Below are 18,602 nucleotides of genomic sequence, written 5' to 3' on the forward strand. Positions count from 1 at the left end.
CACCATGACACCCGAACGATGAAATTGACAATGACATTCATTAGGCTGAGTGACGTGTGTTTATCCCTGCTGGAGGCCAAATCCGCTGTGATGTTTCTCGATCAGGTCAAGACCGCCCAACAAACACAACACATATAGGTGGCAGAGTCAGGTCAACTGATCTATGACACAACCTGAACACAGATTATGAAATACAGGCTGTTATGTTTACCTTAAAGTGTGTTTATATATATATATATATATATATATATATATATATATATATATATATATATATATATATATATATATATATATATATATATATATATATATATATATATATATATATATATATATATATATATATATATATATATATATATATACACAACTACATCCCATAAACCCCATGTTACCTTTCTCAAACACAGTAACCCCTTTAAGGTAATCACGATGAGATATTGGGGCCACCATAATGATAAGGAGGTCAGTTGTTTGACGTTCAACACAGCTATTTGTATGTCGGGGCAAATTGCATCCAAAAACTGTGACCGATTCATCACAATAACAAAGGGGCATTTTGACGTCACGTCCCAAAGAGTGGTGCCACCTATCACAATGATGTACGCTATCAGGCATTTCACCTGGATTGTACATAGCCTCTTTCACTTCTGAAGCACCAGCTACAGAAACCCCGCTGCCTATCACAACATCTGAAAGAAAGGACCGGGTTTTTATTTTTTGCCAAGATTTGAATGTAAACTGACTGTCCTAATTTCCGATGAAGTTTAAAAACTGCAGAGCACATGAAATAGCTGTGTGTACACACCATTACTTATAGAGAGGATGGGCGTTCTGTAACACAGTAGCGGCCGTAAATCAAAAATAAATTTGCCTGAGAGTTGTTTATTGAAACAGAGATCTGTTTGTTAAATTTCTCCACTATGATAGGTGTTAAAGAACACCAGGACATGATAAATGTCATACTGTGGTCGAGAACTGTTTACATGTAAACCCTACTGCAAATACAATTCATCAAAGTTCAACTGTTTGCACTGCACTCGTTAAAGTATAAGATTTATAAATACAATAATTTTGTGTCTATTTTTTTTGTATTATACAGTAACATGGAGCAACATTTTCAAATAGCATATGAGGCCACCATGATGGTGGGTTCAAAACCTCTGTCAAACAATTTCTTCTTTTCCCTTACTTCAATCAAATTACATCATTCATCTCTCTCATAATCTTGCACCTTACCAGCTTGTTCATGTACATGGTTATTCAATTACTCATTAATTCTGAGTTACGTTTTTAAAATTGTCTGCTTAATTTCTAAATCTTTAAACTTGTTTTTTCTTTAACTTATAATGCATCAGCGATACTGAGCTTGTAATGTATCAGTTGGTAAACATATTTGCAAAATAACCACAGTTTTTCGAAAAGCTAATTTTGTATACTCTGAGAAAAAAAAAGTGGCGTGGTATCATAAATTATGAAGTCTGCTCCATGCACTGTTTACACATATAACTAGCCCTGCACAATCGTTTGGATTACACTGTACTGAATTTATTCTAAAGGTGGATTCATGTTGAATTTGAAGGAAGGAATCTTGTAAATTTTTTGTAGGTGGTTAGAGCCATCAAACTGTATTGAAAATTGCCTTCGAGAAATTACACATCGGGAAAAAGGCATCCCCATGACAACATCTGCCATCAATGCGAATGTTTTCTTTTCCATGAAAGGAAGTTAAATTGAGCTTGATTATGGACGCACGGCAGTTTGATGTCCACCATATTGTGCCAGCGGAGCCCAAACAAAACAGTCTGCATGCAAATGCTTCTGACACCTTTCATGTTATGTTACACAAATCAATAAACACCATTAAGATGGAGTCCCCTGCACCTTCTGTGTGCTTCCAGGCTAAATTGGATTGAACCACGGAGCCATTACTGTGATAGTAATTGCAGGGCGAGATGAATCTGATAGAACTGTGTGTGTGTTGGTGTGTGTGTGCTAGGATTGTGCAAAACGGAACCGGCAAACACTGAACGGGGATCCAAAAAGTATTCTTTTTTTTCTCTCGCGGACTTTGATCCCTATATGACCCGTTTCTTTCGGCACATTGAGTACTGTCCTGTCCTGGCATCAAATAAACAGAGTCATACACTCATCAGCGACAAGAATAGCAAACTCCGCCCTCAACACACCACCACCCTTCTAAAACCACTAACACAAGCAACCACTACTCATCGAAACTTTCAGAGTCTGAAGAGAAAGAATACGATGAAATGTGTGAGTTCACAGGTGGAAGATGTGCTACTATTTTAAAAACACAGTGGGTAACAAGTCGTGACTTTGAAAGCACACTGGGGGAATACTTGAGGTCGAAAACGGAAGTCACAGGTCAACAAGAGAAAAGAAATCGGTGAAGTAATCTCTTTACAAGTTAGAGCTAAATCATTCTTGATCAGGAAGGCGGGCCAAACATAATAAAATTTTAAACCAATATCTGTCCATTACTTTAGCTAGTTCCATCACCAGCACCGCATGCCACTGTCAGCGTTAGAAACCCTTCTACTGAACGAGGAAACGCCGCTGATGCCCCGATTCATACATCTCAAAACACAGACACGGGAACATATTCCCTTGTACATTGACAAGACACGACAAAAAAAAAACACACCAGGCTATTTTGGTAGGCGGCCAATGACTACACCACCAGACTACATATTCCATGGGGTTTGATGTAATCTTTCTTTGTTCTCTGAGCAAGGTGAATTAGAGAAAAAGTTAGTCTGTTCATTGTTTAACAGGCAAGTATTGATTGCTACCACAATGGTCAATGCAGAGCTGGTATTCTCTGTAAGTATTGATTTTCTGCTTTTTCTTTTTTTTTCGCTTTTTCTTCTCCATGAATTTGATACGGTGACGGCTGCTCTGTTTGCACTCCACAATGCCGCGGTGATTACAAACCAATGACGATGTCATAAATACATTTTGTGTTTACAAATTACTAGGCAGTATCCCATTTACAAAAGTCTCACATTCACCAATCACTTGCTGGAGTAATGTCTTTCTAAAGAGGCTGGAGACCAGACCTTGCAATGAATAAGAATTTTACAAATCATATTAAGCGGAGCTGAAAAGACAGAATTTTTTTTTTCAGTGCAATCTTTGCCAATAACTGCTACATTCTCAGTGAATGGAACTATTTCTGTCATTAAAAAAATTTGTTTGTGCCATGAAAAATATAATTGAATGAAAAATACCACTGCTACTAAACAGTGAGGCACTGAGAAACTGTTGACGCCGACGAGCCATTTTGGGGCAATTCGAAAATTCTGAATCCACAAAAAATCTTGGCCACCGAGATGAACCCTATGGTCATGTGATTTACACTGAAGCCCTACAAGGTGATAAAAACTACTGTATTTCATGAGGTCATTCGACAACGGTGTGTGTGCGCAATCACTTCTGCATTTGGTATTCTTTGCGGGGCTTTCCTACGTAATTTGCTGGCCTGTATTCCTTCAACACTGTCTGAGGGAATAATGTTCATAATAAATGGAGCTAGAGCTCGAATGATATCCACCAAAATTATTACTAAGGCATCCAAGGTAATTATATCGCCTGATATTAGTAACACATCAGCCACATCAAGGGTGTTTCACTTTACTTCAATCTACGCACTGGCTCGATACTACCTGCCGTTTTTAAATTATTCATATCTGTCCTCAATTTTTTATGTACTATAGGCTGTAAATTGTTGTCATGGACAATGCCTTCAGAACTGTCTCTTGTTTTTCATTCTGAAAGTGAGGTGAGCATTCTGTCAAAGCCAGCAATTTCATATTTACTAAATTTGAGAGTACAATCTCTATAAATTGGGTATCAGAGAGGCGAAGAAGAAGGGACAAGAAAAAAATATCTTTTTGACAGGCAACGCTTTGCTTTAAATGTCAAAAAAACCCCAAGCTGAAATTTTACAGCCACAAATTATTTCACAATGTGTTACTTCAGTCCACAGCAGGTCAAAATCACCGAACGAAATGAAGGGGTTACCATATACACACGTTGTCAATGCCGTGAGATGTACTAAAACTGATATACATTTATGCTTCAAGACAATGTTTTGTAACATTTTTGCTTTCAAATTTACGCCTAAGAAATCAGATTTTTTTCTGCTCAAATACTCACAAAATGAACCTGATGACAAAAAACTTACATTTGACCTGTAACTGGTGAGACTAAATTGTACACAAACTAGAATCAAATTTCATAAAATATCCACAAAATTTGCCTCTTTTTCTATCAAAACACAACTGTATTCAAATCAAAAGTAATGTCATTTCAATAATATAAACAAAATTTTGGGGTAAATAGAGATTTTGTATGCATAGATCTATTTTAAGAATACAAATACAAATCTATAATTACACTATCACCGCGCTTGTTGTGGTTAGGTCACCCTCCCGCCATTGGCAATCTACTGAATTCAATTATACAAGGAAATAACACTGAAGCATTTCATTTGCAAGTAACTGCCTTCAAAAAAACAGGTACACATGAAAAAATATAGTTTGATTTTACAGAAAAAGCTCAATCAATTTACAGAGAGGCTGTTTTCATGTAGACAACTGACGGTGGAATATTCTCGATGGGCATTCAAAATGGTGGTTAGTAACTGATCATGTATACACACCTATGAGTGCCTGGTTGTTTTACATAGCTTGTGAAAAATGAAAAACACTGCGGAAAAAAAGGTCAAAAATGGCAGGAATCAGCACACTACGACCCGTTTATCCCTTCTAATAATTTGTCACCCTGATTTAATACAGAACAGAAGCTGTACCGGGAACGGTTTTTTAAGTGAGTGTTTAAAACCATGGCGTACATAAACATCTGGACCCTTGTAATGTACGCCATAGTTAAATTATCTAGGTCATACCCTCACAGGAAACATGCTCAGTGGAGTGCCGCCTTTTTTTCCATGCCTTTGCCAACACCAAATCAGACCCGGGATACTTGCTACGGAGTGTGGAACACTTACCTTCCCAATGTAAATGACGTCTGTAATATGACTGGGCATGGTAAATGGAAGACCAGTGCTATTTGCTTAAAAAACTCCACTACGTGATACAAGTAACATGGCAGACTAGTTGAATCTAATTCATATTCATAGCTAGCTCACTGCTCTCTGACCTTGCAGCGACCCCTTCCCGCAGCAAAGGATTGTGGGAGTCTCTGCCACCCCTGAACAGGGTAGGCTAGTTGGAAAGAGCTAACTTACCAGTGCATTCACCACATGATGGACGATTGGCAGACAGATGGCCTGGGAAACAAGTATATCAAAACAGGGCAGGAAAAATACATTGATCACATTCTAAAAATAACCGTACAATCAAGCTACTCTCTTTACAAAAGATGTGGGTTAGAGAGCAAACATGTCCGTTTTTTTGTTTTGGTGTCGTTTATTATTGTGAATACTATATTTTCCCAATGCGAGAGTTGAAATTCACTGTTGGAAAGGTCAAATCGGAAAATACACGTAGTGAAATTTAAGAATTAAGTGCATAAGATTATAATTATTAATGGGCATTGACAATTTGGTTCAATATGAGTTATGACCTCAGCATGTCATTATATTGCACATACAACAGTAGCTAGCTCAGGAAGACATTCCTCTGTGTATGAAACCCTTCCATTACAGTGTGCTATTTTCACGTTGAGTTACATAATGTGCATTTTCCAAAAACAAAAGATGATCTCCAAAATATACATAATCCACTGGAGAGAATGTTGACCATGATTATAATGCAGATGAAATGTTTCCCCATAACATTAACACACTGAACAATATGCAGGCTATATCCATGTAAGAATTCACTTCAATGACTGTTTTTTTTTTCTATCATCAACAGCATTTCTCTCAAGCCGAGATGTACCCCTTCTTTAATGTGGGTATTAGAATAATTCTCTCTGATGCCGTCATTGAAAGCCCTAAATCCCAGTGCGTTCATAGACGAGAAATGTGCTCTCAAATAAAACATTCGGCATATCGCTTTTCTCGAGAACCACAATAAAGGGATATAAAGTGAATTCAGATTTCTCAAACAAGTTCCATTAACCTTTAAGATTGCACTTGTCAGCAGGAAAATTACGGCAACACAGCTCCACGCACTCACAATGTCCTCTTCCTACCTATATGAAATTAAAACGCTTTAAAAGGCATGTCTCTCTCTTTTTTACGGAAATCCACGAGTAATGAGCTGGCACTGACTGATGGAGATAGGGTCCCTGGACAAGAAGAGTCGCCGTGACGGACGTAATGACAAAAGGGAGAGATAGAGATAATTTGTAAAGCTATAGCGATTCACAACTATAAAATTCACAGCTAATCTAATCAATACACTAACCTCCTTATTGCTTTCTTTTCTCTATACGGAATCATGTGAATATAAAAGGAAAGAAATTGGCTTTGATTCTTTTAAGTTCAAATTTGTCAAGAAAGGTCACCAAGTAGGCAAGGGAGACGTGTATTTCATAACAGGTATCAAACAGATGCTTGTCAAAATGCCAAAGATGGCTGGAACATAAAAATTTACAACCCCGGCACAATGAGACTGAATGTTTTGCGAGGGCCGTTTGGCATGTCTGCATTCTAAATATGGGACAACTTTATTCCTAATCTGTCCGCCGTCTTCACAGCGACAGTAAATTGTGTATTTTATTTTCACATAAAAGTTAGAAAATCGGCTAGTATTTGTTTAGTGATGTTAAAGAATGAATTCATAGCTATTTATGATTGATTTTTTTTCAATCTGATTGAATGTGGATGTAGATGCCATGACTCAGTGTCTGATAACTCTGTGATGATATGCAGCCTGTCCACAGCGACATTAACAGAGTACGATTTGTACAAAGATGGGGACGGCTATACTTGTTGCTATCGACACAAGCGCATCATTCACGCCAAACTGTGTTTTGCATATTTCTTTCCTCGTTAATGTCGAACATTAAGTTCTTTGACACTGCCAAAAATCTCTCTTACTTCCCCTGTTCAAAATAGATTAAACAATAAAATGTCGTTTTGAACTACTGACTCGCTCAGTTGATGTTTCCTTGGCAACAGCCGAGTAAAGTACAAGACTAATCTTAAGACACACTCCGCAGTAATTTTTGCCAAAGAGAAGCATATCTGGATTTAAGAATGAGTTTGGGCAGCCTCAGGGCCAAAAGGTGTGTCATGTACTTAGTAACATGCTGTTTGTATGCACAGGTATGTCTGCCTGCACAGTAAAAAGTAAATGTTTTGTTAACTGTTTAACTGATTATTATCACACAGTGGATCAGACATCAAGCTTACAGCGGCGGCCATATTGCTTTACGACTAGCAAATTTCTGTCATCTTGAATGATCACAAATTTTATAGACAAAGCAGCTTTTTGAAAGCCATTCACTGAAAACCAACATGTACATTGTAAGTCAGGCTTTCAAGAGGAAACAAATTTTAAATTTACATCCTGCGGACACTGTCTGTGAAAATTAGCATATTAATATATGCAACATGCCACATGGTTGTCACATCTGAATAAACAATAGAAATATATAAAGTTTCTTTTTTGACTGTAACAGCTGTAAACCTTGAATTTGGTCAAAATACAGTTACTATACCTGGGATAGAATAACTATGGTCAAAAATATTTAAATGATTCAATTCATTTGAATATTAAATTTTAGTAAGTGATGTTTTGTGTTAATTCTCCTGAAAATTTTCACAATTTTCCTCCAAACAGGTTAAACTTTAATATCTAAGAAAGTTGAAAATGAAAACCAGGGTGATATTCTGGTAAGCTAAATATTATACGGTGTATGAAGTGCTGCATTTGATCTTGAATAAATGATTCAGTTGCATGTACTTCAAACCTCCTGGAAACACCTCTGAAAATCTGGCACCTAGTTGACCCTGCTTTGCACTGTACTTATAAGGTCAAGTTGAACAGGATATATATCATTAAGCATTGTGGGTAACCATGATGCTTTTCTGCCTGGCTAAAGTGCAAACTCTGTCACAAATATTTTGGGGCACAACACAGTTACTTGGCACCTTGTTACTGATTGTATTTTTGCTAGATCTCCACCGTATTGCATTTTTCAAAAAATTTTGCGAGGGAGCTTGAACTTTCTCGGGTCCTGTTGTCTCAATCTTCCAACCCCATACCAGTTGTAAAGGTCAACCTCAACAACATGAAATTTGGCAGTTAAAAGGTTGAAAAACTCTATTTGCATTGCACACTCACATGGCTACAACCTGATTTTGCATTTTGATAGATTTTTTTTTGCAATTCATATTAAACCCTTTTCTTTATTTTCCTTAGGTGTATATATACCCACACCGGGGCCAAGTGTTCTCTGCAAACCAAACATACCCATGCATTCTGTGTTTGAACGACACCTATATCACCTTCAGTCTGCAAATATGCACATGCTATCAAAAGGCAGATGGGCAGGCATACTCCTACACAGAGGCACTATCAACTATGCAAATATCTTGTGCTTGAGGGCAAATACATAATTTCAGCCATAAAAACTGAACTGTCGACTGCATTCTAGCTGAAGTGTGTTCAACTCAGTGGCAGGTGTGCAAACAGACAATCTGTGTGTTTTTTATGAATTCCCCCTCTCCTGTGTGTCAAAATTGATAAATTTTCATGCTTCATTTTCGAGGTAGGAATTTCTCAGCTTCCACTAGCTGCAACACATGTTATGCCTGTGCCATCTGCTAGCCAAATTGAAAAGCTTGGGGCATGACAGTATCTTGAAACAAAAGGGAAGTAAAATCTACAACACTGATTAACATTTTTAGCCGCGGGAAGGGAGATTTACAGACCCACTGCTTTAAGTTACAGTCCAGACAGTCTGAAAACTGCGAACCAAAATATACTTCACTGATTGCAATGTTTTCCTCTTTCCGAGAAAATTTCATCAATTTTTTCACATAGCGCTACGAAACGGAATATCAATCATTTGTACAATTTCAGCCAATTAACCAGATTCTCAAATATAACAGTTTTACCTTGATACCAAAATATTTCACTTTATATTTATTTAAAGGGAAAATTACAAAATTTCATTGGCAGAACAAAATATATGCTGCCCAACAGGTGACGAACATCAAGAATGCTAGTACCTAATGTCTTTTATATGCACTTTTTTGTTAATATTTGACGTATAATGTGTTCAGTAGTGAACACAGTCACATTCCACATTATGGTGACACCCCTTCATCATCACGTTAAACATAAACCACAACACAACTCAGAAACGATACAGGCGGCAGATATCACCGCCTGACCTCAACGGAAGATAGCATCCATTTTATCAACTACCTTACAACTATTTAGGCCAGCCCTTAATTGCACTTGACATTTAGCGGTCAATTTACAATACATAAACAGAGCGGTGTTGAGTAAACACATGAAATGAGCCCGTCTAGAGTGAGAAGCAGTACTGGGACAATGGGATTTGTCAGTTCCACTTGAACCTCATTTCAGCCTACACCGTGATTTCATAAAAAATTTTCAGAAAATCTACGACAAAAATAGGGTGATGCTTAGAAAATGTGAGTACAACAGCAGCAAGGTGCTCAAGAGTTTCAACAAAAGAATACTGTCTACAAGTTCAGCCCTTCCTTACAATATAGTATAGACATTTTATTAGACTTATCTGGTTCATCACATTGGGAAACAAAACTCCGAGTTATCATAGCATATGCATTAAATTCAGCGTTTCTCATTCAAATCACCATTCCTATGAAATCTTCCATTTGCATATGACCTCTTTCCATATATGTGTAACTTTGTTTTGATAGACTAATCTGTCTCACAGTTAAGGACACTTTGAATAAAGATTTTTTTTTGCAATTTTCACAAACACTACTTCGTCATCTATTATTGAATAATAATTTTGTATTGAACTTATGTTTATTATCACCTGATGGAACATGTTGCTTTGATGTAAAAATTCAAGTTTCATAACTTGGTGATTATAGAAGTTGAAAACATTCAGGTGATGCTGACATGGTGCAGAGGAAATTCGTCTCGTGGGCTTCTTCACTCTGTCAAGACGTCATGCTAACAGTGACAGGTAATTTTTGTACATAAAACACTTTACATGAATTTTTGTGTACCACAGCAGCAGGAGTCCATACCACTGTAACCACACTGGAATTCACAGTATTCCACATTCATTACATGCCATAATGACATAATCCATCGTGAAAGGGGGGGGCTCAGTGCCAGGAAAACATACCTTCTAACCATACCGACAATTATCTTGATGTGTACATGTAAGCTTTCAAAGAGACTTGAAAATAGTGAGAACAAACACTGACATGCCTGGGGGTTAAAGTTTGTATACATGAAATTAGTTTCACAGATAGATAGATATGCTAAATCTTGATTATTACTGTAGAAACGAAATCAAGTTTATGCAAGCTGTACACTTCTGCATAGGATACCCAATTAAATCTGCCTGAAATTTCCAAAGGAAGGCTCAGCAAATATTCAGAAGAAAGGAAAATTTTTCGCAAGGGGTATTAAACATAAACGCCTGATCTTAGTAAAAGATTAACCCCAAGGAGGAAACCATTCTGTGTATCATCAGAGCCATGTAGACGCTAGCCACATTACTTTATCAGCCTTATTTATCTGTCAATTTTGAAAGGTACAGTGAGAACATTATCTGTCATTGATATGATCTTATCTGAGAAACTCTCCCTGTCCTAGAATAAGCAGCCTTCAGATGATAGGGCTTTCTTCAATAAATTAATATCCGCAGTGTAGAGGATCCCCTTATCTCCAACATAACATTATTTTATAATAGATAAAAGTCACCACGGCAATGCCATCAAATTACAGCAAGTACCATTATTGCAAAATTTTTTTGATTAGTCACATTTAGTTTATTTGACATTTCCACTTTTTTTTCAATAGCTACACTCCTCATGGCAACCAATGCAACAACATGGAATTTTGCTAGGATAATTTTTTTTGTTTTCTCCACTAATTTTCTTCCCCCGTATCGTGACCATTTACAACAGATAATGTCAACATGCTACAGTAATCAAAGTTTAAGATGAAAAAAAAACTACCACACAAATTTTTCTGACATTTCACGACAGGAGAGCTGGTCCAATGTAACCTAAACAATAATTTTGCTGTGGGCTGGGGGGGGGGGGGGGGGGGGATGTTTTGCCCACAACGCAATCAACAACGTTCCGTTATCTGACCGACATTTTAACACAGTAAAATCAGAGATGGATATTGATTTATAACACTCACACACAATTGCACAGAGTCAAAAACCAACACAGCTCTCCCTGCCAGTGTGATGGATGACAATCCATAATGGATTAATAAGACATACACGAATACAAGTACACGTATATTGAACCCAAAGGATATGAATAAGTGATACAAACGATGTGAATATACCCAACTAATATATTAATGTGCCCCAGTCAATAAATCCAGCGACAAAAAACAGATTCAGTCGGGATAAGTGGAATATTTAAACCAACCAGTGCCTGACATAATAATGTCTCATAATTGTTGTGTTCTCAAGTACCAGAACAGGTCAGACAGTAATACATTAGCGGCGTACAGTATTTGCAACGGTGACAGGAGAGGAGGATTTCTTTAATTAATTTAATTAATTAAATGTAAATTGTGGTTCAATGTCTGCTGTTGAATCTGTTAAGGGGCAGGAATGGCAAAATACCAATCATCACATCATGTTATGGAAACAAACTTGCACGGCGGGAGTGAGACTTTGTAAACACTGGTTATTCAGAAGATCAGACAGTTATAGACAGCTGCTGGTTATCGATCACACATTATTTCAAAACTGTTCCCAGCTCCATCTGTTAAAGCTTAGCTGTGTTAGCATTTCCAATGGACAACATGTTTCATTTATTTTGGATTGGTGATCCGTTTTTATCTGTTGTCCTCGTTTTGACAACATACGCTTCCAGGAACTGGGTGTGTGAGTTAAAAAAATTATCGCACTGGGTTAACCCTTTCACCACCATGGTTTGTCCCAAATCTATTGTTTTCTATGGTAAAGTTGGACCTGTATACAGGGAACTGGGGTGAAAGGGTTAAATGAAATCTATGTATGAGAGGCAGGGCAATAGCAATGTCCATATTCCCAATATAAGGGTAATGATCGGGGAGGGTCAAGCCTGATTAAATACTCCGTCACGACTACAGCATCGATGTTATCTCTGCTATGGCTGACTGCCTCATCACAAAACCAAGCCATGCACAACTAGCATACATCAAACTGCTCACTGTCAGCCCCGTTCACCCACTGCAGCTTGTTGCAAACAGGCGTCATCGGTTTTGATGGAGGAGGATAACGTGTGAAACGAACAAGGAGGAAATCAAACCACAAACAGGCAGACCTGTCAGTATTAGCAGTGAAAATGTTATGGATTGTATCAACATTGGTATCACCATTCTGAACTGTACATTTACAGTCTAGATCTTTTCAATCACATTAATTTAGAGAGAAAAATAATGTTGTTTTAGGAAGGAGGCAAATATGGGCAAAAGCTATCAAAAACACTAAAACTTTCAGCTGTGACACTATTAACTACACAGAGACACACAGCACACACAGACATATATACATAAAGCCCCCAACAACAGCAATGGCACCTGTGGTGCTTGATGAACCACCATGGTAGAAACACTCCCAACTACCCAGTATGCATCATCCATGTTTCACATTTATGACCATCTCGGAACTGTGAGTGACAACACTTCATGATAAACACTGGCATAGTACAAAACATCTACTGGTTGAAGAGCATGGCTAATATTGCTGTGTGAATGTAAGATGTTGAACATAGGCATAACATTTAAGTGTGAAAATGTACGGCAGAGTCTTATCTAGCTGACAACAGCACAGCATTAGCGTTTAAAAATGTTGGATGCACCAAAGAAGCATGGAAAAGCACACCAATTAGCCTGTTGAAAAGAACAAGTTCACGTTTAAGCGTATTATGCAGTGTAGTGCATTGTTTTCGGCTGCATGATATGTGGCTTGATGGATGATCAATCTATGGTCAGATTGAATATGTGATGCAGTGTATGTGCATGCGTCTGTGTATGCATGTGTATGTGCGTCTGTGTATGCATGTGTATGTGCGTGTGTGTTATGCATGTGGACAAACATACATATGAAGCGTTATTGCTCTGGCAATGAAGTACTTCATTTGCATTGAAACAAGACCATCATCACCTTTTTGTAAGGACCTAGACTCCAAAATTCCAACTAGACCCTGAAATTCCAGCTGCATTAATATAACTTCTGTGTCATATCTCCATCAATTCAGAGAGAGCTTATTATCGGTGGATAAGTACTTTGACAAGACGGCTGTACGGTGTTACAGCAGGACACTGCCCTCTCAGTGTACAGCAACTGGAGGCCACTAACCATGGAAACAATAGGAGGCGACATTTCGGTTCTACTTACCATAGATTTCACAAACCACCTCAAATTTTTGTAAAAGCTAAATTGAGATGGCAAAATAGTAAAAGTCATCAGAACAAGGCAAAAACATTGTTTGATTTTGGACTCCTAAAAGTTGAAATTTCAAACATTCAAACATTTTAAACAACGTATGCATAATTTATTAGCATGAGATGGTATCATGTTTGTGCAGGACAAAATCCAGTTCACTGTTACAGAAAAACTGAGCATAAAACAATCTTGAGAATTTATCGTAAGTTGTGGGTTAACAATAGATGAAGGAACCCAATAGTATTTCTGATTTTTTTTATATAGCATTTTGAATAAAACAGGTAACAAGATGGATGCCAACACTTGTGTTTTTTATTGTCCAGTGAAACACAATAAATAGTCCTGATCAAAACTACAATGATATTTCACAGCCATGTGCACACAGGCTGGCGATAACTTTAATATTGGAAGACACACATCACTGCCAATTGCAACATAGTTGCTTGGCTCATCTCACTGACTTTTACTAATTGCCATAGCATCACTGACGGTTACCGGTGCCTGATGGTTACTGATATCTGAGAAATGTGCGGGGCTGAATTTACAAAAGAAAACTAGGATGCGATCAAAAGCAGTCTGGTAGATAAAGCTACGAATTCTCAGCAAAGGGTATAGGGAGAAGTTATACACCCAGCATATGGTAATTTGGTCCTTTCCCAGTGATTTGCGTACATCATGCAAGAAAAAACAATCACGCATCACAACTCAAAACAAAATGTACCTCACACATATATACGCCAAGAGGTCAACATCCGACACTTATACGCACCATGGCCTAGCAACAATACGCAAGGTCAACACAACACAACAGAGATAGTTTCACAAAAGACAGTAAAAAAGAATTTTTTCTACATCAAAGTACTCACCCGGAATTAAGTTTTTGTAAGCTGCGGTTATCTCTTGATACTTTGTCAGACTATCCTCATCAAGATTCTGCAAATAACAAGACAGAAAACACAAATACATGAACATGTGCCGGATGAGACGACATCACGCAAGTCTAACGGTAAAAAACTCATGGAAATGAACGTCACTATTATGACACCGCATCTTTCGTATTCAAATTAGGCCATCAAGGAGGCCATGTTCAGACGTCTGAGGCAACAGTTCAATAACACTGGGTCTATAGACTGTTCTATTCAGCGTTTATTTGGTTTTTTGGAGGGTCTGTTGAAAGCAGGGAAGCCGAGACGCATTGCAATGCTCTCACATCAGCCACGCCATTCACTCATTGGAGAGGTACTGCACATGCATAAATCATCACCCTGCCATCCCTGCTCACCCCGCCACAGAATGGTATCTCCCTTAAAAGTTGACCCCAAAATGCACAATGATCTAAGAAAAAAAAAACACTGACGGTACAATGGATAGCAAATTGGTGAGTTTGCCATAAAAACTTAAAATATTGCGATATAAACAAAGAGCACTCAGTGATCATAAAAATCTATGATAAATCATCATTATGAGGTCATCAAATTTTCTTAAACATTTGAAAAATACTGTAATCTAATGATTTAATTCGTACGGTATGAAAAAGCAAGTAAATAAATGATTTATGCACAGTATGAAATTTATTTGCTCACTACTCTACACATCTTCATTACATCTAATGACGAATATGAATATATAATTGTATTTTACAAAGAAATGGCTACATACATATACACAGGTACAATACCACCTTCCCAGACTGAGAAACAAATCAACTCACAGATTACTGTTTCGTTACAATCCACTCACAGTAAAACACACAGAAAGGGGATTAAAGTTTTGCTCTTGACTGGGATTTCACACATGCTGATTAATATTCAACACACTCTTTGTCAGTTCAACATTCATTTGCCCCGGTATCACTAAATCTGTTGTAATGTAACTTCTCCAAGGATGAAATTTTTTGCACTAACAGTTGCTTGCAAACACGCTGTATATAAAACCTCTAGACTGTGATAAATTGATGAATCACTTTATGAAGAATTGCTTGCAAGACAGAAGACAAACAGAATTGGAAATAGTGTGTTTTCCCCAATTATTGGAAATACCAAAGAAAAGTTCCCAATTATTTCAATATGGAGAAACAAAAGGATCATAACTCCATGAAGCTGTTGTCGCTTCTAAGCTGTACTACGTTTATTACAAAGTACACTTCAACTTGAAACAAATCTAAGCCACTGCTTCTACTCTTCAACAAATTCGTCACCAAATATCACTTGGGTACGACCATTTAGGATATCTAACTGAGCTGGTACGATAGAGGACAACATAGGAGCTAAGGATGGGACAAGGAACGCCATAGCATGCTGGCTTCAGCGGAGCCTCAGTCTCTCAACACTGTCGTGGACTGTGGTGTAATCAACCTTTCAGTCGCTCAACTGAAACTCGTGATATTGACAGATTGTTGGGGGAGGGGAGGGTTGATAGATGGGGGTTGGAAAGCCCTCTGATGTTTGACACACACCCTTCCAATATCCCAAATCACTACATGCCACATTACTGTTTACTTCTCTCAGGGGTTTGGACGCTAGCGGAATATTAATCACTGAACGGCCATTCATGGAAATCTATCAGGTGATCGCTTTGACCAATGGGAGAAAAGCGCAGCGTTCTGGGTGTTGCTGACTTCATCAGGATGTTCTGTCTGCCTATTGACAGGCCCTGATAACTTTTCAACCGTCAGAATAGAGATCCATCAGATCAAACGGGAACCACGCAGGAACAGATTATTATATGTCAGCCAATGTAGTGGCATTTTGGTTTGTACTTGAACTTGGAAATTGGCTTTGAAGAAAGCAAGTGTTACTCATCCAAATGCCACAAATACAGCTGTGTAACCCAGCAAGAAGCCGAGTTTTATCGCTTGCATATATGTATGCTTTACTTTTATTCAATGCAACCAAGTTTGAACAGTAACATTCGTTCACATCGTGATTACGTTTGACTAAAGAAATGAGACCGGGTAAATATCTTGAACAGAACCACCTCCGCAAGCTACATGTTAACTCGCCAAACCACATCACTATGGAAGGCACAAATGTTCAATGATTTGCGTAAAAAAAACACCAGGCAGTGCACTACACATCATTACTAGATGTATATTACACCTACCGCATGCCTATAATCTCAGATAAGCAATGCATCGCAAATTTTGTTTCCAAATCTGTTGAAATCCTCAAATATACTGGGCAATCTATACTGCTGATTGCACTTTCATCAAAGTTTCTATTAATATGCTAATAAAATATTCTCTCCGTTGCCGTCAGAATATATGTACTTTCAAATCAAATTATTCTATAAGATCTTAACACTGTGATACTCTTGTTTCAAGCCATGCAGTCAAAATTGAGAAGGCTTGGCCACTGAGCTTTGGATTCTTACAGTGGTTTCATGTCATGATTATCACCGCAAATAATCGCAGAGTCTTATTTTGCCACGCTGTATGATTTCCGGCAACCAGGATAAGTTCCCCTGGGATTACGAAAGAAAATATATCCTCAAGCTACGCCAACGAGTATAACTGACTTTCATGATGTCTGACGTCGGTAAATCACCAGACAATGTGGGGATAAGGAATGATTTAAGTCCGCCCTGCAGTTGTTGAAAGAGACTCGGCAATCACGGCCTCTACATCATCCACCTCTCCTAAAACGTTTGAACAGTGAGAAAACACTTCAGGAAAATCTCTCAACTCAGACCGGACCCATTCGTTTGAAAATAAGAACTAGCACATGGCAGACGGTATTCCAACATCACCACAGTCCGTACTTCACCGGGGCTGTTCACAATGTGTCAAGTACAAGGAGCAATTCTTTTCGAACAGTGACCTGGAAAATAAAAACCTGATGTGGCAGACTAAATAAATATCCTGCACAGAGGAAACCTCTGACTGTGTTCAGTAGCCAAAAGAGGAAGTTTCTGCTCAAAACTGGTATTTGTATTGCAAAAATATAAACACTTGACTAATACCAAGGATATCATGATTACACGACTCACCATCCTTTCAACTGACCTATTTTAAATTCTCTTTTCACAAAGGCAGAATTGAAAATGCCAGACGATACAGAGTTCCAGATCTTGATTGACACTCTGGTGGTACCCTTTCTATCATCTTTACTGGCTGATTTCATTATCAGTGTTAAACCTTCAATGTACAGACGTCACAGAATTTAATGAAGTGCAACCATTTGCAACGCTAAATTTGACCATAGTTCTCAAGAGCAATTTGTAAAGCAATAGTGGCCACCACTTTAATTTTGGTAAAACAATTAAATTTCATTCCTATAACAATTAATTATATTTTTATGCAGATTATCTGTTATGCTGTCAGAAGTTCCTGGGGAGAACACTGTTGACTCTAAGAATACTGAACAGTGCCCCCATCTATGGGGATTGTTCAGAAATTATTGGTACATTTTGCACCAAAACATGGATAGTGACAGCAACACATTACAGATACACTGGCCTGAATACATCTTATTCACTCAATACGAGTGTTACAACCCATTTTACTGACTGAATTTCAAGTTGAAACAAATGTTGTGATTTAATTAAACATGAGAGTACTGTCATACTTAAAATGCTGGCCTATTCAACTAACTAGTTGTTGTTCAGGGTTGGTGAGAGTAATATGGATGTCCTAGAATTTGACTGGGATTTGAGGCAAATCTCCTTGATGTACAAAAAAACCAGGAATTGGAAAAGGCAGAAATTATGGCTGGGTTCAATACATATCACCCACTTCTACACACATAAAATATTTGGTACAAACACTGTTCATTCAATATCCACAATTTGATTTGCAGTGAATGTGTTCTATTCAGAAGTGGCATAAATTGAGACGGAGTGAAAATCAATATATCAAGGAAGTTTTTTTTCTGCTGTCACAGGCAACTGGTCAGCTCAACTACTACACTGAAAGGGCATCCACTACGCACACAGCGGTGGAACAGGGTCAGTGATCGGTAAACATAGGGTTGTACCACATATCCAAGTGTGAGGTCAAGGTCAGACATTATCTTTGTGGGTTAGAAGTT

The 18,602-nt window shown here is 37.9% G+C and overlaps 1 protein-coding gene across 1 annotated transcript in view; it reads right to left on the bottom strand.

Annotated features, from left to right (window-relative positions):
- LOC139151593 (trinucleotide repeat-containing gene 6C protein-like) overlaps window positions 1-18,602 on the bottom strand; it is a 109,369-nt gene that overhangs the window by 24,292 nt on the left and 66,475 nt on the right. Inside the window, 1 exon segment of the mRNA XM_070724501.1 lies at window positions 14,442-14,508. Coding sequence (XP_070580602.1) covers window positions 14,442-14,508 — 67 coding nt within the window.

Source organism: Ptychodera flava, chromosome 15, assembly GCF_041260155.1.
Source record: "Ptychodera flava strain L36383 chromosome 15, AS_Pfla_20210202, whole genome shotgun sequence".
Taxonomy (NCBI): domain Eukaryota; kingdom Metazoa; phylum Hemichordata; class Enteropneusta; family Ptychoderidae; genus Ptychodera; species Ptychodera flava.